This window comes from Anarhichas minor, unplaced genomic scaffold, assembly GCF_050575085.1.
Source record: "Anarhichas minor isolate MPS153535 unplaced genomic scaffold, ASM5057508v1 ptg000042l, whole genome shotgun sequence".
In the NCBI taxonomy this organism is placed as follows: Eukaryota; Metazoa; Chordata; class Actinopteri; order Perciformes; family Anarhichadidae; genus Anarhichas; species Anarhichas minor.
In genome coordinates this window covers 10,542,112-10,562,221 of record NW_027466488.1, presented here as the reverse complement: position 1 = coordinate 10,562,221, position 20,110 = coordinate 10,542,112, and the positions used below count along the sequence as shown (strand labels likewise).

General features: G+C 42.8%; 2 protein-coding genes across 2 annotated transcripts; both read left to right on the top strand.

Annotated features, from left to right (window-relative positions):
- The first annotated feature begins 4,618 nt into the window (after window positions 1–4,618).
- Window positions 4,619–10,901, top strand: slc7a6 (solute carrier family 7 member 6). The gene is made up of 9 exons (XM_076110250.1): window positions 4,619–5,108; window positions 5,200–5,325; window positions 5,511–5,655; window positions 5,739–5,862; window positions 5,952–6,055; window positions 6,256–6,352; window positions 6,622–6,771; window positions 9,737–9,920; window positions 10,004–10,901. Exons 1-9 carry the CDS (start codon window positions 4,619–4,621, stop codon window positions 10,069–10,071), a joined length of 1,488 nt encoding a protein of 495 aa, XP_075966365.1. The 3' UTR covers window positions 10,072–10,901.
- Window positions 10,902–13,946: 3,045 nt separating this feature from the next.
- slc7a6os (solute carrier family 7 member 6 opposite strand) lies at window positions 13,947–19,096 on the top strand. The gene is made up of 5 exons (XM_076109881.1): window positions 13,947–14,172; window positions 14,897–15,226; window positions 16,358–16,564; window positions 16,981–17,113; window positions 18,062–19,096. The coding sequence occupies exons 1-5, from the start codon at window positions 13,984–13,986 to the stop codon at window positions 18,199–18,201; spliced, it is 999 nt and encodes a 332-aa protein (XP_075965996.1). The 5' UTR covers window positions 13,947–13,983; the 3' UTR covers window positions 18,202–19,096.
- Window positions 19,097–20,110: the final 1,014 nt, after the last annotated feature.

Here is a 20,110-nt window from a genome sequence, read left to right as displayed (position 1 = left end):
AGCCAACGAAGCCCATGTCTCCTGTGCCTTTTTATTGTCATGGTAAATATTGACCGAAGGTGGGAAACCCTCCTGCACTGTACCTGTCCTGTATTAACTATGACTGAGACCGGGATCCTGCACCTCATGCACCCACGCCGTTCTATTCCGGGCTGGTTTTGTCGCCTACATGATAATAGCGCATACCGTCCAAGGGCCCGTCCCCTCTGCCCCATGCTCTAGCAGGCCTGCAGGCTTGCATGTCCACTCTCCACCGGCAGTGTCGGGCCTGATGGCATGGGACTGTGGAGAGAAACTGACGCAGGCGAATGTCAAATCAGCCACTTACAGCAATATAATAATAAAAAAATAATTTCTACTTTAATTTGGACTTTGTGCCTTTAGACAGTTTACACTATGGTGGTCTTTTATTTGCCAGAATGTTTCAACATTCTTGTATTTGCGTTTTCTTTATAATTGTTGGTGCATTTATATACATTTCTTTATGAAGTTGTGATGGAAATATGTTGCACAAACACAAATATGTCTCATATAATATTGACTTTCCTAACTCTTAAAGCAAAAAGAAACAGTAACAGAGTGAATGCCGTGTTCTGTTCCCAAAATAATCCTAACACATACAGACGCATCATGCGATGCTCCTATAACAGCGGTCACATGACGCCTCCTCTGGGCAGCAGCAGCCGCTTCTGTACGGGGGCTGGTCGTCCGGGTGCATGTGCTGTGGGAAGCCGCGTTGGCTGGCTGTCAAAAGCGCTCGGCAGGAGGCAAAGCAGCACAGGTAAGACCGGGGAGTGTGTCATGAAACTGTCGCCGCTGAGCAAGAAAATGGCTGAAACGGGACAATGTCCTGCGTTTTCTCCGAAAATAGACCTATACCTGAATTTAGGTAACAGTTACGGCAACGGGACAAAAGGGAAGTCCCGGCTGTTTCGAGTCGCGTCAAGCTAACCGCAGATAGCCGGGATGCTACCGGAGGTGAGGAGGTTCGCATTCAAAATGAAAGCCCAAATTAGCCATTCATCACTTCTTTTTTTATTTTGTGACAGTGTATGTGTTTAGACGAGGTGAACTCGGACATTTTTTTCGTCTGTGTTGTTTCAGTAGGATTCAAAGCCGGTTGGCTGATGGAAGAATAAGTTAGCCGGGTCATTTGGTGCCATTTGAGTCTCCACTACATAATACGGTATATTTTGTGTGAAGATGGGCTTATAGTTCTTTCTAAAAGCTTGTCTTGCATGGTTAACCCCCTCTACCATAAAACAAAATGATATGTACGCAGGAATAATTTAATTGAAAATAATTACTCCAATTTTAGCACAAGTAGGCTAAACTGCCATGTCCCCAATCATGTTTGGTCAAATTAAGATACAGATATAAGTAATATAAATCAAACAAATTCCACATTTTTCCTCATTGTTGTATAGCTATAATTATAATATTCCTCACCAAATGTTATTACTGCGCTTTTAATGCTTAACATCTAAGATATGTTTTGTCCCTGAGTTGACTGTCCCCCCTGTTACTATGATGCAAATCTCCCTGCACACGCCTCCTGACATTCCCTTAAGTCATGCGACTAAGGAAGTAGCATACACTTTTTTGGGGAAAATAATCTACAAGAAGCAGAGTAAGTATCACTCTTTAATAAACCGTTTTAATCAATGTGTTAGAATGCTTGAATGATGTTGTAAACCATAACATGTCCACCCTGTTACTGTGCAAAACAGGGTATAGTAACCGGGTGGAAATTACATTGTGCCTTAAAATAGAGAACAACTTTTTTTCAAATTAAAGCTTGTTTGTAAATACTGTTCAAAATATATTTTAAGGCTAAAGTAAGGGATATTTTTACTCTTAGAAAATGTAATTACAATACCTGTGTATTCAAAACACATTAATAGAGATGTGAATGTCCTGTAACAGGGTGGACATTTGGTCTTGTATAGAATTGTTCAAAATTATTAGACCATCATATCCTGAGCTTGACCAATACATTTTTTCTTATAGTTTTACAAGCCCTCTTTCAGATGAAATATAAAAATCATGGAAAATTTAAAAAATGTTGATGAAGTAAACCTGTCTGAAATGGCACCGAATAGTAGGAATGACCAGCCGATCTAACGTTAGTCCAGACAGTGTAGCGTCATGCTAGCTATGATGTCCTAACTATGTAAGAGTCGGTGCGTAAAAATAGGTCTGTCATTATGCGGCTCATTAAGCTGCTATTATTATACTTATATTTAATGTTCGCGATAAGAACCGCAAATATCAAGTCATTGCACGACAGCTCTCCCTTTTGAAATGCCATTTGCCTCGTTAAACTCATTATGTGACATGCTATGTGACTTTGTTCTAACACATACATTCGACTTGACACATTCATTACAACACTTTGAGAGCGAGAGAGATTTAAAACAAAAACAAAACTGCTATATCCACTGTAGTTGCGGCCGATTTGATTGGGAATCTTTATTTTGAAAGTCATACGCGGAAGTCACGTGTAGTAGTTCAATGTTACTTGACACCGGTTATTCTAGTGAGGAAACACTAAAAGGGGTTGTTTTTTTTAACCATAGTGTTCCTTATTGTGTGGAAGAAGACATGGGACTCCCAGTACATATGTAACATTGTATCAATAAATTGACTGCTGCTACTGTAGCTCTGGTGACCTAAACCACTTTATGGTTAACGTTCACGTTAGGTTCAGAGATATACTCATCACTATCCACCCTTTAATTCAGCAATTGTTGAAATGATTTATCCACAATTTTGCATACATTTGAGTCTGTAGTGTTGCCATAACGTGCATTTTAGAGTTTATTTCATTGTTTGTCTATTTTGACCCACTTCACATGAAGTACACATTGGACTAAGCCTCTCAATGTTACCCATTCTTTGATCGCAGTAATCAGCTGCACAGTATTGGGCTTTGGTGAAGCTGACACTGTTACACATTAAACCTTAAACTTTCTTACAGAACATCCCGGTTACAGTTTATTCAACATGTGAGGAAATGAGCCTGTTGTATTAATGTCACTGTCAAGGGAGTTCTGGACAGGACCCAATAGCAAGAGAATTTGAGGACAAGGAAATACTTAAACTAGAAAATGCATTGTAATGCTGAAAGGTGAAATTAATTGCAAAAACATTGCTGAAAATAGAGAAATGGGACACTACCTGTCTGAAAAATGTTGAAGCCCGAAAGCATTTAAACTGCACTGCTGAAAACCCTTCTAGTTTAACTATGGTGTCTGTAGCTGAACGTATGAGGAGAAGACTGTACGGACTGACAACACAGGTCTGGAGGACCAGGGTTCAAATACTGCCCAGATCTCATTAGTAGGATCTGGGTCTGGTGTGTCAGCCCGCAGGAGGTGATTAACTGAAGTGTCTGCAGCTGTGTGGCCATGGGAGGCGTCTGGTCTGACAGGGATCCTGACAGTCACAGGCTTTAAAAAAATAATAAGGAAAGTGAAGAAGTGGATGAATAGCTTTCATTATGTCATGTTTACCTCCACAGCTGGGCCTGCCTCTGGTTACACAGGGAGCTGAAAACAATGCTCAAATGACTCGCAGCCACAAACGGTATATATTGCTCTATCAGACAGAAACACAGTGCGCATGCTCACATACAAGCGCACTAGTTAAAGATATAAAATAAATACAAAATGATCAAAGTAAGTAGGGCTGCAACTGATGATTTCTTTTTGCATTACTGATAAATGTGCATGTCCAATTTCCAAAAGCCAATAGTTAAGTAAGAAAGGCATGTTTTTTCCAACCCACAGTCCAAAAGCCCTTCTAGAATCTGGAACCGCAGCATGTTTGACATGTTTGTTTGACAGATGACTTCAACAGTTAATCGATTATTAGAATAGTTGGTTCTCTTCAAGTTTTGTCTGAACAAGTTAAGTTAAGTTGAGTTAATTCAAGTTAAGTTGAATGTGATCATCCAGAAAACATCAGATGGTCTGACATATTATTTTGGATGTTGTTTGTGTGTTACACAGTGACCTTTAAATATGGCCGCTGTGGTGGTTGCTCATGATTTAGCTCTAGTGATTGATATGAAAAGACAGCATTGTGCTCATGTCTCTTCATGCCAGCGTGTCACCACCAGATAACAAACTGTTGTGTTGTGGCACTTTGCTCTTGCAATACCAGATTATTCACTAGATGTGTTTTTTTACTGGCAGTAGACTAGTTTTAATATTTCACACATGTAGTACTTGCGTTTTTATCCACTTTCTATTGATAATTGCGGCAGCTCTCATTCTCTGTTCATATTTATTTATTTTTGTCCCCACTGATCAGCACCATGGACAGTAAATCACTCCTCCACCTCCGCGGTCCCTGTTTCCACTCCCACTGCCCTCTCTGTTACCTGTGGTTCATCCCAAACCTCTTCCATGACTCCCTGCCTCCTCTACTCTGTGCTCAAGTTTTGACCTTTATTTTTTGACACATTAGAGATTAGACACAAGACGCTTCTGTGACTCAGCTCCTCTTTACATCGCCGCCAATGACTTGTCACATCTCAATCTGTTAGACAGGTTGTTCCTACGGTTGCCAGAAAAAGGACCGCAGTGCCCACAGACGGTCCTCAGACGGCGCCATGGCCGCCCACGAGGAATCCAGGAACTCGAACGGCAGTGCCGGCGGCTCCCCCCGCCTCTCGGAGCCCCCCAAAGAGAGCATGCAGCTCAAGAAGGAGATCTCGCTGCTCAACGGGGTCAGCCTGATCGTGGGGAACATGATCGGCTCGGGCATCTTCGTGTCCCCGAAGGGCGTGCTGATCTACAGCGCCTCCTACGGGCTGTCGCTACTCATCTGGGCCATCGGGGGCCTGTTCTCCGTGGTGGGGGCCCTCTGCTATGCCGAGCTGGGCACCACCATCACCAAATCGGGGGCATCTTACGCGTACATCCTGGAGTCCTTCGGCGGCTTCGTCGCCTTCATCCGCCTGTGGACGTCTCTGCTGATCATTGAGCCCACGAGCCAGGCCATCATAGCCATCACGTTTGCCAACTACCTGGTGCAGCCGCTCTTCCCCACATGTGAGCCGCCGTACGTGGCGGCCAGGCTCATCGCCGCGGCGTGCTTATGTAAGTACCTCTGATCCGCTCTGTGTCCCTCTGCTGTCTAGTTGTTCCCACAACCACAAGAGCGCCTGTGAACGCCTTCCTCTCTCCCCAGGCTTACTGACATTCATCAACTCCGCCTACGTGAAGTGGGGCACCCGCATGCAGGACGTTTCCACCTACGCCAAGGTGGCGGCCCTCATCGTCATCATCATTACCGGCATCGTCAAGCTGTGCAAAGGTGAGCCATGTTCCTCTGTAGTGTGCCAGGCTCAAACTTTTGCTCGGCTCACACAATTAGAGGAGAAATCAGGGACATGGATATCATCCAGTCAACAGTAGGAATCATACGACGAAGGAATGCCGCTCTTTATTGAAATATTTACTGACAAGTTGTTCCTTTTAATTGTTTTGCGTCTCTCGTAGGTTACACTGCCAACTTCGAGTCGTCCTTTCAGGGATCGTCCACAGAGCCCGGGGACATCGCGCTGGCGCTCTACTCCGCCCTTTTCTCCTATGCCGGCTGGGACACCCTCAACTTTGTCACCGAGGAGATCAAAAATCCTGAGAGGTATACTTTTCCTTCTGTGCAACTTTTGTACCGTAGAAAAGGCTGAGCAGTCCGAATAATGACCCAACGTCCCGTTGTTCCAGGAACCTGCCCCTGGCCATCGCCATCTCCATGCCCATCGTCACTGTCATCTACATCCTCACCAACGTGGCCTACTATGCAGTTCTGGATGTCAGCGCCATACTGGCCAGTGACGCCGTGGCAGTGGTGAGTAAAACGAACCATAACTGCACAAACTAACAAGAGGAGGAGATGGAGAACCGATGCCGCTAAACCACGTTCTGTGTCCCGTTCAGACGTTTGCAGATCAAACTCTTGGCGTGATGAGCTGGACCATCCCCATTGCTGTGGCTCTGTCCTGTTACGGAGGCCTCAATTCCTCCATTATAGCTGCATCCAGGTAGAACACACACACACACACACACACACACACACACACACACACACAGACAAAGACACACACAACAGTTTAAACAGCACTGCTGCTCTGATTGTTTGCTAACTGTCCTTTGCAGAGGTTAAATTTCATAAGAACAGTATAAAAGGCTGATACTTTGCAGCTTGGTGTTTTCCGTCTTAACTCCTGTTTGTCGTGTCCAGGTTGTTCTTTGTGGGCTCTCGTGAGGGCCACCTTCCAGACGCTCTGTCCATGATCCACATACAGAGATTCACTCCCATCCCCGCTCTCATCTTCAACGTACGGAAGTGGATCAATTGCTTGTTGGTTATAGTGGAGGAAGTGCAGGAAACTTCCACCTAATGGTAGTTAACTGTAAGGTGGATCCTTTTCTCTTACTAGTCTCCATCATATTGGCTAACTTCCATTCTAAAATAAATATGTAAACTAAAAATATCTGGCAGCTGTAAATAATAATAAATAAAAATTAAAAGGCAAAAGTAATGGAATCTACATGAACTGACTCATTAAGCAGCTTTTATCCACTGGTATCTCCCTCCTCTGTCCAGTGTGTCATGTCGCTGATCTACCTGACAGTGGAGGACGTCTTCCAGCTCATCAACTACTACAGCTTCAGCTACTGGTTCTTCATGGGCCTGTCCATCGCCGGACAGATCTACCTCCGCTGGAAAGAGCCGGACAGACCCAGACCTCTCAAGGTGAGACCAGTTCAAACTGTTGGGAACGTAGAGGAGCGTGTTTGGTTTATCAGCATCTAAGAAACTAAATTCTTGACATCAATAGAAATATTAATGTCAGTAACAATTATTAATGATTATTAATAACAACGGGGCACCACCCTGCGAACAGGGACCAATAACCAAACAATAAAACTAAGTCTCATAATTAGCGTTCACTCATAATGTCAATAGTCTGAGTACTATTACACATTCAGAGTGAAAGTGAAGGTTTAAGTTCGAGCACAGGCCACTACATCCAGTTATTATTACACACATATGCACAAGTAATCACAGACGACTGCTCTTTAAAATATAACAGAGTTTATTAAATCAAAATAATAAATGATCAAATCAAGTACTATCAAAATCAACAAACACTATCATACAATTATATATCTAATACCTAAAGTCAAATGAATAAAGTGGGGTAAGGATATGTGTATCAATATATGCACATGTAGGTGTGTGTGTGTGTGTGTGTGTGTGTGTGTGTGTGTGTGTGTATAAAGAAAGGGGGGGGGGGGAGCCTACTCAACAGTGATGGTGGTTAATCTCAATAGGGCGCGTGAGCCTACAGGCCAAGATGGTGAGTCTAGAGACCGGCGACCAAAATGGCGGAGAGGTGGCTGCTAGAACCACGTGGGACGGTGTACCATGTGGGTAGGGGTCAGAGATTAAGTAATCACGAGTCTGAGAGGTTCACCCAAAATCAGTAGCTCTAACTACGTGTGTGTGCGGGTTAGTAGAGAGAGAGAGAGAGAGAGAGAAAATCGAGCTCTGAGCGCGGTGCTCTGCGCAGTAGTGAGGCAGTGAGGAACAGCACGCTTTTGCGGTGATAGTTGCGGTTCTAGATCTCACTCGCAGAGCCGATTTAAAGAGGAGAGAATAAAACCAAAAACAAAATAAAAGAATCCCCAAAACAAACAGATCTTTGTCACTGCGGTGAAACGCGAGTTTGTCTCCCTATCACCCCGAAACTCGGTCGGCCAGACGAGAGTCGGCCACCGTAGTTTTAGTTTTTAAAGTGATAGAATCACAAGCTCCACATCCACTAACAGCGACGGATCAAATGCGAACGGTTACAGCAGAAAATACACAATATAACGGGACTCCGTGGTCCGCGATGCTGGCGTAAAACACGTTATAACACGACAGTAACTTAACACAACAAGATACAGGAATAACAACGACATAAACGAATAGTCTAAATTAAGCTAATGCTATGCTAAGCTAAGCTAGGCCCAGATACCAGTAACTCTTACTTGTAGAAGCTTCGTTCGGTAGGGTACGTTTCCCGTGGTGGGGATCACTCGGTCCTCGAGTAGCCGCTGGCTCTCGGTGGCGCGGCCTCGGGGCTGGCTGGCGCAGACTCGGCCTCCTCGCTGCAGAGAGGGGCTTTTTAACTTCGGCTGAGGGACGAGGTTTGGGTCGTCCTTCCCGGAAATCTTCGGCGAGGAAAGATTGTTACCTTCTGCCGGCGGTGTGTACACAAAAAGGGTGGGAGAACGGGGCATAGAAGTTATCCGTTCTCGCACTACAGGATCCAAAACTCAAAATAAAACACAGTCTGTTCAACCAGCGAATGTTGCATGTGACCTGATAGGATTTGATGAGGCCGCGGTTCCTCGTGGATCTTCTTGTCCCCTGGACGAGTCCGGAGTGAAGAGGCCTTGTGGACCTCCTGACACCAGCGCGTGTCCGGGGTGAAGAGAGCCTTGTGGATCTCCTTACACCAGCGGTGTCTGGACGGAAGAGAAAGAATTCTAGCTGTGCTCAGGCTTATAAACCAGGTGGCACAACCAGTGGGGGGCCCTTTCTTGGCCAATGAGGGACCAGCATCAGGTTTCTGCTGTGCTGGGAGGTGTAGTCATTCATCTTGGAGTTTTCCATCAGACGTTGTATGACAGGAAGGAGCATGGGTGCTTCTAGACTAGGGCCAGATCCCAACAAAACTCACTGTCTGAATCCTGTCCATCCACCCATTCATCCCTCCATCCATCCATCCATCCATCCATCCATCCATCTATCCATCCATCCCACCATCTACCCATCCATCCATCCACCCACCCATCCATCCATCCATCCATCCACCCATCCATCCACCCACCCATCCATCCATCCCACCATCTACCCATCCATCCATCCACCCACCCATCCATCCATCCCCCCCATCCACCCATCTACCCATCCATCCACCCACCCACCCACCCATCCATCCATCTACCCATCCATACCTCCATCCATCCATAGTCTGCCACTCACCCGGCTCTGGGTCATAGCAGAACAGGAATTTAAATGTGATCAATAATCGTTACATTGATTGATACTTACCACAACCTAAGGAGCCCATATTGGAGACTAATGTGTTTAAAGTAGGGCTGGGCAAGTTAACGCGTTATTATCGCTTTAACGCATTAATTAATTAACGCCGACAATTATTTTATCGCGTTAACAGTTTTTATTATTAGTTTTTATTACTTTTGAATTCATTATTGAATTTTGCGCATAACAATGTGATTAATCGCGATAAAAAATTGAAATCTAGTCACTAGTTTAAAGTGTTTATTCATTACCTTTGTTGGTGTCATTTGTGTGCGTGTTTTGTTTGTAACTGAAGACGATGAACATATTATTTGTATTATATTTCTGATCCCACATATATATAAATACATTTCCTTCTGCAAACTTTGACAAATAGTGCATGTGTGTCCTTATAGATACCTTTACATATGCAACTGAAGGAATGCATTCATTTAATTTGTATTAAATGTATTACATTTTTATTAATTTGTAATCTATATTACAAATGGAGTTATTTCCATTTTCATATTGGCTAAGATGACAGATTGTGGATAAGTTAACAGATAATATAAGGAGCAAGTAAAAGATTGTTATTTGAACATTATTATTAAAGCATTAATGAGTGCCACCATTCGGTGTACAGCTGTCTCTGTTCTACCCGGTGGTGTTCTGCATGTGCACCGTCTTCCTGGTGGCAGTTCCTCTCTACAGCGACACCATCAACTCCCTCATCGGCATTGGCATCGCGCTGTCGGGGATCCCCGTCTACTTCCTGGGCGTGTACCTGCCGGAGTCCAAACGGCCGCCCGTCATCACCAAGCTACTGCGTGAGTTTACCGGCCGTCTGAGAGGCAAAGCGGGAAGCCTCTCTCAAGCAGCTAACGCGTTGTTGTGGTTTCTCTCACCGCAGGCTCTCTGACTCACTCCACCCAGTCCTCCTGCTACTGTGTGCTGACAGAGATGGACAAAAGCGAGTAGCGTGGATCCAGGATCCTCACACGGCTGACGGTCACCGGACGGGGGATTCTTCTGTGGAGGGGAGAAGAAAAGGAAAAAAAAGGATTTGGTTGTAGGCTACTGTTCTCCACGTTGAAGCTCTCAGACGCCTCTGACTTGTTTACGGCACTGAAAGTGCTGCCGCTCACTGATTTGATCACAGAAGTCAAGGACATTCAAAGACTCCACCCGTTGAGGGAAGAGGGTACCGCTGCTGTGGACACTGTGACACTTTCAGATTCTCCGATGACCTCTTATTATAAAGGGTTTGCCTTGTTAGTTCCGCAGGTAATTTGCTGAAAGCCTTTAAACAGTAGGTGCCTGGGAGATCTTACAGATGCTGCTCATGGGGACCACAAGGATGCAATACTTTTTTTTAAACATATTTCACATGTGCAGTATGTGAGAATATGCTGAGGATTAAAAGAAGTTCACTTCAAAAAAAAGGGAATACAATTTTTTTGTTTTTTTGGTCTGCTGCTGTGTGAACACTTTAGGTCATCCTCTAATTGTTATTGCCTTTATGTATTATTAAAGTCATTGTCTGGTAGTTTTTTTATTTTTCATGTTTGTGTGGGGTCTACTTTAAATAAAGTATGCGGTTGTCGTGAGTCTATGGTTTAACGGTTGTGCTTGTATGTGCGTGAAGACATTTCTTAATTTGACTCTACGTACTCCGTATTGTTTGAATGTTTTCAGTCACAGAGAGAAGTTATAATGATTAATAAGAATAAACCAAATGTAGCAGAAGGGAGCTTTTACCACTCGCAGGGCCTAGGTGTACCTTTAATTACAAGGCCAACACTAGCCAATCACGGTGGGCAGGCATCATATAAATGCGACGGGGATTCCCTCACAAACTTACCACAAGATAGAAAAACACATTTCTAAATGATTATGGTCGAGATTTTTATCCCTTGAGTAATTATTATGGACATATTTCAGTTATTTTAACATAAAAATAAAGAGTAAAGGGTTTGTTTGTGACTGTTCACCTCTCCATCACGTTGATTGAACGTCATAAACAAAGCCCCGTTAGTTCGCTGTATCTGTGGTGCTGCACTGACTGCTGTGATTGATGCTCATCGCTCCTCTCCTCCAGGTGGAGGCGCTGTAGGACAAACAAACACGACTGGTTTCTGAATGTTTTCACGGGAACTATAGAGAAGCAGTGATGAAGCTGCTGTAACATGTAAACACGTTGTTGTTGTTGTATCAGCTGTTTACAGAGTGTAAAAAGTCTGGGTCCCGCTGTGTTACTCAGGCTGCACTACAGCGTCTATTCACAGGCGCGATCCCACTACTGAGCGGCACGGGGGCTTTGACCTGCTCCGTCTCCGACCTGGGCCGGTGCACCCCTCCTTAGACGACCTGGTGGTCCCGGGCTTCCCCAGGAGCACCATACCGATACCGAACTTAGTGCGGACGCCCGATCTTCATAGTCCGCTGCAGCTCAGAGCTCCTGAGCTCAACCGATCCTCCAGCCTCAGCCTCCCGGTAACTTGGATTACAGGCGCGCGCCATCGCACCCGGCGAGAGAGCTGTTCATTCAGAAAGGTTTGGGCTTTCGCAAACGTGACGTCATTAGGGTGATCAAGCAGAATCCAGTGATGAAAACAAAACCTGCAGCTGCAACGTTGAAGGCTGATCAGCATCTGTACAATTGACCTAAAACCTTATTTGAATAAAGATCAATACTTTATCTCGTATCTTTAAACATCTGTGTGCTCAGTATGAGTTTATCAGCCACAGTCATGCACAGTTGATGTTTCTCATAATGTCAGCAGATTGCATGATACAATAACTTGTATTCACAATCTGTGATTCAAATATAAAGAAGTTAGGCTTGTTCTGACACTTAATAACCAGACAGTATGTTGAGCTGAGTAGCTATTTAAACCAAAGATTTAGTCATATTTACCTCTGCCTTTATTATCTAGGTTATTGATACAGATGTGTTGTGTGTGTTGATCACGAGGCAATAAATAATGACAATTGAAAAATAAAGAGATGTTTGGTTTATTCTTATTAATCATTATACATAATTGAACTGCCTCATTGATGTATTTGTCACACTTAAATCCTGAATAGAATGGTTAAACAGAAGAGGTCAGAGGGCCAAGATGAGAAGACGTGTCGGTCAAATGCTGTGGTCCAAATACAATGACTTCAGTTTTATTGGCATTGATACAGAAGGTTTGACTCTAGCATGTTTTACATTTTTTTCCTAATCTCACAAGACAAGATCAAAAACCAGATGAATTGGTTCTCCTCTCTTCTTTGCCACCATGTTATGTCTCGTGACCCCTCAGATTGAAATCTGGAGCTCCAGGCGGATGCAGATCTTCAGATTTTGACAACGATGTCTAGCAGTTCGGGAAGAACCAGAGAAGTGCTCAGCTGCCCAATTTGCAAGGGATCGGATTAGGTCCTTCATCCATTTAGAATGTTGAACTGTGAAATGGTCTATGCCCCTCTGATTACACTGGGGGCATGTGACTCTTTTCAGCATGGCTCCACCTCTTCATACACTTAAACTGGTTAAGTGACTGCTCCCTGAGAACGAGCAGCCCAACTGTCTTGATAGTGACCGATCTTAAAGGCACTGTAGCCCTCCCAGCATGCACCGAATGTGTACCAAACATGCTAAAACCGCTGGAGCTGTTTGGCAAGACCCACCAGATGTGTGTATGTATACATACATTTACATCGCATTACATCGTCCTGCTGAAAGAAGAACATGAAGATAACACGGCTGAGCTGAATTGCTGAGTTTCGGCAGATGATTCAGCATTCACAAAATTCAGTTTTGAATTGTTCAACTTTGATCTAATAAGTTTCATAAGTCTCATACAGTACATTTTACAACTTTACCAATTATCTGATAGGATTAGGAAAATGAACACTACATTCAAATTAAATTTGCAAAGTAATAGTTCTACTTGATTCCATTATCTTGAAATCACAAGCTAATATATTTATTCATAACATAATATTTCAATTGACATGTAAAATACTGCACTAAAATTGTGTTTTCTTTTTTCTTTTTATTATTATTACAGCTATTGTTATTATTCATTAAAATAATAATATTATCATTCCCCAAAAACTATTGCTTCTTTGTATTATATTCCATATCCTCACTCTTTGACTTAAGAGCTGCTGGCCAATGAAATGAGCACCCTGTAACTGCTCTGTGGGCTGGACTTCCTTTAAGGACAGATGATGTGAGATGGACCTCATAGAAAAATATAACTGGATAACAAACACACACACGCACACACACACACACACACACACACACACACACACACAACTATTTTAAAAGCTTTTATTTCAAAATGTTAGGCTACTTATTAAGTCTTCATTTAAAGACACAATAAATAAATATAATTATTATTTGCAACATTCAATAGTCCTTTAGCTTTTGAATACCATTGTTTAATTGTATGTTTAATTTGCCACGATAAATTATTTATGATGCAAAAATATTAGGCCTATTGGTTATAATTAACCTATTATTATCAGTATGGCACAATCCAGACTCTGAAGAATGAGTGTATTAAATAATTTGTAAGAAATAATATTTTTGACAAAACAAAGAATATAATTTAGTTAAGTTATACGAGGGAAATTGTAATTTGAGAAAATATTGATTGTAATCATTATCATTGTTATTATCCTGTGATGTGATATAATAATCATGCTTATCACTTGCTGTAACGTGATGTGATACCAAGGAGGATTAAAAGAAGTGACTCCATATGGTGCACACATGCGCAGTGAACTCTTTCCCCAGTCTTCATTCAATAGCCTGAGTGATACCCGGAAATAAAGGCGGAGCTCTACAGTTTTTCTCCTCCTTGCGCCAGACAGACCAGACAAACGGACAACATGGATCCGAACACGACGATTCTGCGAGTCAAGAGAAAAAGGGGGACCGACCCCGCAGATGCGTTGTTGCTGGCGTGTAAACGTATCCGGCCGGAGACGTCCCAGAGCTCAGGTGAAGCGGTACCGGAGCCAAATGAAGCCGAGGTGGAGAACTCTGTCTTCAAACTCGTGGCGACCGTAGCGACACAGGTAAGAGGCCCGCTGGTACCGACGCGGTATTACAGCTAACCGAGCGCTACAGGCTAGCATCTACGCAGTGGGCAGTGGAGAAGCCAAATACATATTAATCAGTGTGTCGGTACAAACGTACCGATTTAGTACATTTTTATGGCTGTCATCTAACTGAATTTAACCACTTAAACGGTGGTGGTTGTTTGGAAAACAAGGCACCGTCTGTGCTAGTTGTTGTTAGCATGATACTCATTATAGGCAACTGTGTTAGCCAACATTAGCCGTTACCGTCAACCCCAAATAGCATTAGCTACTGCGATCGTTAGCTCATGTTGTTGACGTTGACTTGTTTGCAGGCCTCAAATTATATTAATTCATCCAAAATCTTCACCATGGGAATGTTACTAACTGTTCTAACACACTGTCAAACATTTAAGACTAATTCATCATGCGAGCTAATTAACGTTAGCCTAGCCGGTAAACATGTTCTAGTGTGTACTATATTACAAGGTCTAAACCTTTTCGGTATAAAGGTCTACTGTTTTCTTCTCGCATTTTTAATTACACGGTCCCATGCTAACCGGTTACTGTGTCTCTGCTCACTGTGACGTTATTACCAACCGTATGTTTGTAGTGACGCAGTGAGGTTAGGTGTCAGGATGGAAATGCAGGATGTAAACACCTTGTCATTTCCATCCTAAGAGCGATATAAATTCCCCCCTTTCTGTCATCTCGTCACCAGGATGCTCCCGTTCGGACGCAGGTGCGACAGGCGTTGGCTCGGCCTCGCGTGGCCCACGCACTGCGCCCCTCCGCTTCCAGCTCTCAACGGATCACGGGGGACCTGCGCAGCACCAAGTGGAGCACGCGAAGGGACGAACGTTACAGAATACTGTCCAGCCACCGTTCAGGCCTGTCGAGTCCGGTCGAGCAGCCGACCCCCCAGACAGACGCTTCTGAGAGCGCAGGGGAGACTGGGCGAGAGCAAGACAAATGTTTGGTTCTCGGTGCAATCCAGGTGGTGGATCTCCTTCATGAGGACGCAGAGGACAAGGACAAGTCGTCCAGCAAGGTGAGTTGAGCATTACTGTAGCTGGTTTATGAGTATTGTTTGGTTTGTTTTAGTCTGTCATGGTGTCAATTATCATACTCCTTATTAGAATAATATTTTATATAGTATTTTGTATCGCTAGCCTCAATTTTAGGAGGACAAAAAGTGCCTGATTCGCTTTAATTCATAAACTAATGGATATCTCTCTCTATATATATATATATATACACAAAAACACAACAGTCAGTGTAATTCACTGTTGTAATCCTGTTATGTTGTTCATTCTGTACACCTGACATCTATCACACTTCTGTCCATCCTGATAGAGGGATCCTCCTCTGCTGCTCTCCCTAAGGTCTCTTCCTTTCTCCCCTCCCAGTTAAACGTTTTTTTGGGGTGTTTTTCCTGTTCTGATGTAAGGCTCCTGGGACAGAGGATTTTGTGTGTGTACAGATTGTAAAACCCTCTGAGGCAAATTTGGGATTTTGGGCTATACGAAATCTATTTAATTGAATTAAAACAACTTTTAACATGGCAGAGAGAATGAAACATCTGTTTCAGTTTGGCAGAGTACCAAAAACTTACATTTTTTGGTAAGTTTTTGGTACTCTGCCAAACTGAAACAGACATGGCACATGGCAAGTATATTTTCCATAGCCGTACGGAACTTGTTGGGCTGATATCAAATTTCTATGATAAAACTAAAAGCATGAAAGCGCTTTGCTTACTCAGCCACGCGTCTTTAAATGTGGCAGATTTGTGCAGCCCGGTCCTCCTCGTGTACCAGTAGCACCCGCTAAGCAGTAAATCCCTTCGACATTTATGTTCAGTCTGTTCTGAATTTCCTCTTTTTCTTTCACAGCAATGAAAAGGAACAGTTGAGTAGTTATGATAATGTTATTCTAACCAATACAATTCCCATCCTGACAGAGGAGAAGTGACTGTAACATCGTTCTTTTGACTCAAAGGCTTTCTACAGGATCAACAGGAAACATTGAATAATGTAATGATTCTGTTAGGATGTGCTTGTGACATACAGTACACAAATCTTACAGGTTCCTTTTAGAGGTTATAATTCCAGGCATTGGTCAGCATTGCTAATGTGTAAACCCTCAGTATTGATTTAATCTCTCGCTCTATGTTTTTGTGAAGACGCTGTCCTCAGACCCGGAAATGATCCTGTGTAACAGCACCAAGATGCTGCGGGAGCGCCTGAGCATAACCGGAGAGGGGCTGGGGGGGGAGCACCGGGAGCAGGGCGACGACTACGTCTACGACCTTTACTACCAGGAGACGGTCACGCCAGGCTGGATCCAGGACATCCTGTCCGTCAGGGCCTACGCCGATGAGGGAGAACTGGTGTGTGTGGATGGATGGAACGGACAGATGAATGAGTGCTGGAATCGGAGTGAGTGAATGAAGACATGGGTGAAGTAAAGATTAGACTTGTGGAAAGCTAAAAAAACTAGTTAAATGGATAAGTCAGCGCGTGTCCGCTCACATGCAGCAGCTCTCTGCAATATTAAAATGCACAACATTTTGTTTGCATTTTAATATTTTGGCCAAAAAGATTCCAAACGAGGAACTTTAAAAAAAATGTATCTTACATTGAAGTACTCGGTGTGGTAATACAAAGTGATAGTCCAAAAGTGTTTATGGCTTAAATCATGAAGCTGGTTTACATTTTTATATTGTTTTATTATTGAAGACAATAACACCAATAATGAACCAACTAAAAGGAGGCTTTCAGATAAATGGCTTGTTGTTTGTCCCAGGTGCCTGACCTCGTGGTTCATGAAGAGGAGGTTTATGACGACGAGGATGACGAAAACGAGGAAGGCAACTGGAGGAATGACTACCCTGATGAGGACAGTGATGCAGACGGTGACGGAGAGGAGCGCTACGGTGGTACGCATTTATTCATTCATTTCTTTGGCAATGTATCGGTTGTTGACGTTATGTGTAGGTTTGCACATGCGCTCGTTTTTAACCCAGTACACATGTAGCTCCGTCTACAGATGGATTTCTATTTAGAGGGAATTATCTGTTTGTCACAGTCTGTTTATTTTGACCGCTGAGACAAATGAAGGTTGTAATCAAATTTGTATAAATTGGCTTTTACTACTAATTCCACATCCCTTTAACTTGAAGAGGTAAAGCAGACATTTAGAAGGGATATACCTTTTGATAAATCACAATTTAGTTTTATTAATGTGTGAAGAGTAAACGGGTTCTCCTTCATTTCATTTCCTCAGTTTAACAAACTGTTGCTATGAGCAGGCTACAATAACCGGAACAAAGCAGGCTCCCTCATGTGGCTCAGCGGCTTACTGCAGATATAAATGTGCAATACAATAAATGTATTTAGGGACTTAAATTAACTCTAATGCGACCCAGTCTTTGGTTCTGACTGCTCCAGTGTATTAACTTGTGATGTTGATGCTCCTGTCTGACCGTCAATGATGTTTGTCCAGTCTTTGTAGGTTCTAGCTGGTCTTCTGGTTTGTCCCACGCTTAACTTGTCATGGCGTCTCCGGTCCGTCTTTACTTGATCTCATGGTGTTTTCCATTGAGATGAAAATATATTGACACAGTTCCACTACAATTCAGAAACATGCATTGTCTCCTTTCACCCAAAATGTGATCCAAGCGGAGCCTGAACTGGAGTGCTCCCTGAACAACCTGGTGGGACAGCTCTAGATGTATCTCAGAAAACACGACAGGACTAGAAACCTCCATCATTTATTAATAAGTGACTGCACATTACTGATGTGCGTGACATTTTAGTACCGCCACCGTGTTGGCCGCTGATCTCGGCCCCTCCTGTCATTCATTGGCTGTTCCCGTGTTGTGCAGGTTACTGGGAGGAGGAGCACTCGTACAGCCGGAGGAGCTGGGGCTGCTACCAGAGGGAAGTGCTGCATGAGCTGAGCCGCTGTGGTGAAGACGACAAGGAGGAGGAGGAGGACGACGGAGACAAATATAATTCAGATTGATCCGTCTGTTACCCCCACCTGTCTTCCCAATGCCCTCCCCACAGATAACGGCATGCTTCCTAGACCTCTGTGTGGGCGACCGTGGAGGGAGAACAACTGCTCGAGTTGCACACAAAATAAATCTCATCTTAAAGCTCAGATTTAAGGAATGTTGCGAGTTTAATTGACTGACAACATCCTGTACTTAAAGGAATATTTCCCCACAAAATAACCATTTGTATATCGACTACTCGCACCGCGTTACCTTTAATTCTTGAGGAAGAACTCGCCATGAAAGTTTCTTCAAGAATTCGATGGTCATTTTGTGGGCGAAGCATTCCTTTAAGTCAACTCAAAACTACATAAATGAAGGCTAGGTTTTCCTTTGTCAGAGTAACAAAGCTTGTCAACCACCAATGGTCCAGCTAGCTGCATCCATCCATCCCGAGCTCTCCCACACAGCTGGTGAAGGAGTAGCTGTTATTTCCACAAGGATCCAGAGTGTCTTTTTCTTTTTTTTAATTGTGGTGGAGTGAATTTGTGTGTGGGTGTTTGTTCAATGTGGACGTGTGTTTAAAAGATGTTGCACATTAGCGTGATATGCCTTGTATGCTTTGTGCTGTTAACACTTCCGTCAGTGAGATGTCTCGGGCCGCGTGTGGTTGCAATTTAGGCTGCATTTTGTGCATGGTTGTGTGTGTGTGTGCGTGTGTGTGTAGGTATACGTGTGTGTGTGTGTGTGTGTGTGTTAGATTTTTGGCACAATGTGAAAGCGTGACGCATTGTTTTTGTTGTGGGTGTGCGAGTTTGGTTCCCTCCCCTCTTTGAAGTTCTTGGATGCTTGGTGAGTTTAACTTTTTGTAAATATGTAGATGTGTATAAAAAGAAAGCTTTCAAAATAAACTTTAAACATGTCTGTGTGAGTTTGTCCTGCATGATGGAACACAAAGTGTTAAGATCTAATAATGGAGGTAGAGCATAAAATCATTGATCTAGATCCCCAACTAAAGGGGAGGGGCCACATGTTTTAGTTAAGTTTTGTCAGCACGCTCATAGCAGTGTTATTGCTACGTGGTGGAATGTAACCAAGTACTGTACTTAAGTAACATTTTGAGCTTATTACTTTTCAGTGTTTATATACTGCTGAGTATTTAACCCTTTAATGTATAGTCATTAAAATAGTTAAACTTTCACCATCTGTACCATGAACCCACACCCCTTTGTCCTTAAAGGAAAATTATAGGGGATATAAAACGGACCACGTGGAACACATTTCTGAAAATATTTTTTAAATAATACCACTAGTGCCAAAGACCTGAAATGTTACATATGTCACAATGGGCGTTTACGAACAAATGTATTCATTTGAAAACCAATCAACTTGGCCTACTTTTTGATTAGTAACAAATATTTGCTTTTTTATTTGCATTTCCACAACACATCAAAATTATATTTTTTCTGGTTAAAGTTAAAACATTTTTCACATTTGTTTTACAAGACAAAAATGTCTTCTTGGATGATCTTCAGTGCATCCTGAACACTACCACTAAAAAAATAGAATCGTTAAATCTAGTTTGTGTTTTATTTACTGATATGTACATTTTTCTTTCATAATTTCACAATTCTTTCATAATTAATTTGTCTAATAATTTAGTCAATTTGACATTTTGTTTATATTTGTTTAAATGTCTTGAATTCAACAGAACATATTTTAATTAAAAATAATTGAATCAGCTAAATAAATTGAGCAGCTCATAACTGTTTTCTTATTGTGACAAATATGTCTCATTGTTTTTTCTGAGACAATTATAAGTTTAGAAGCCCGATGTGACATATCTGTCACAATATTTTCTTAGCTTTTTAGATATAAATTTGTTTGTGGAATATGGTTAGAACCGTTTAGATGTAATGTAGGACATGTTATCAAAGC

Bases quoted from the DNA above. Each gene is read 5' to 3' on its own strand.
- slc7a6 (XM_076110250.1), top strand. From the start codon at position 4,619: ATGGCCGCCCACGAGGAATCCAGGAACTCGAACGGCAGTGCCGGCGGC. The intron at 5,656-5,738 runs GTATACTTTTCC...CCGTTGTTCCAG, and splicing joins GAGATCAAAAATCCTGAGAG to GAACCTGCCCCTGGCCATCG. The intron at 6,772-9,736 runs GTGAGACCAGTT...TTCGGTGTACAG, and splicing joins ACAGACCCAGACCTCTCAAG to CTGTCTCTGTTCTACCCGGT.
- slc7a6os (XM_076109881.1), top strand. From the start codon at position 13,984: ATGGATCCGAACACGACGATTCTGCGAGTCAAGAGAAAAAGGGGGACC. The intron at 14,173-14,896 runs GTAAGAGGCCCG...TCTCGTCACCAG, and splicing joins TGGCGACCGTAGCGACACAG to GATGCTCCCGTTCGGACGCA. The intron at 16,565-16,980 runs GTGTGTGTGGAT...TGTTTGTCCCAG, and splicing joins ACGCCGATGAGGGAGAACTG to GTGCCTGACCTCGTGGTTCA.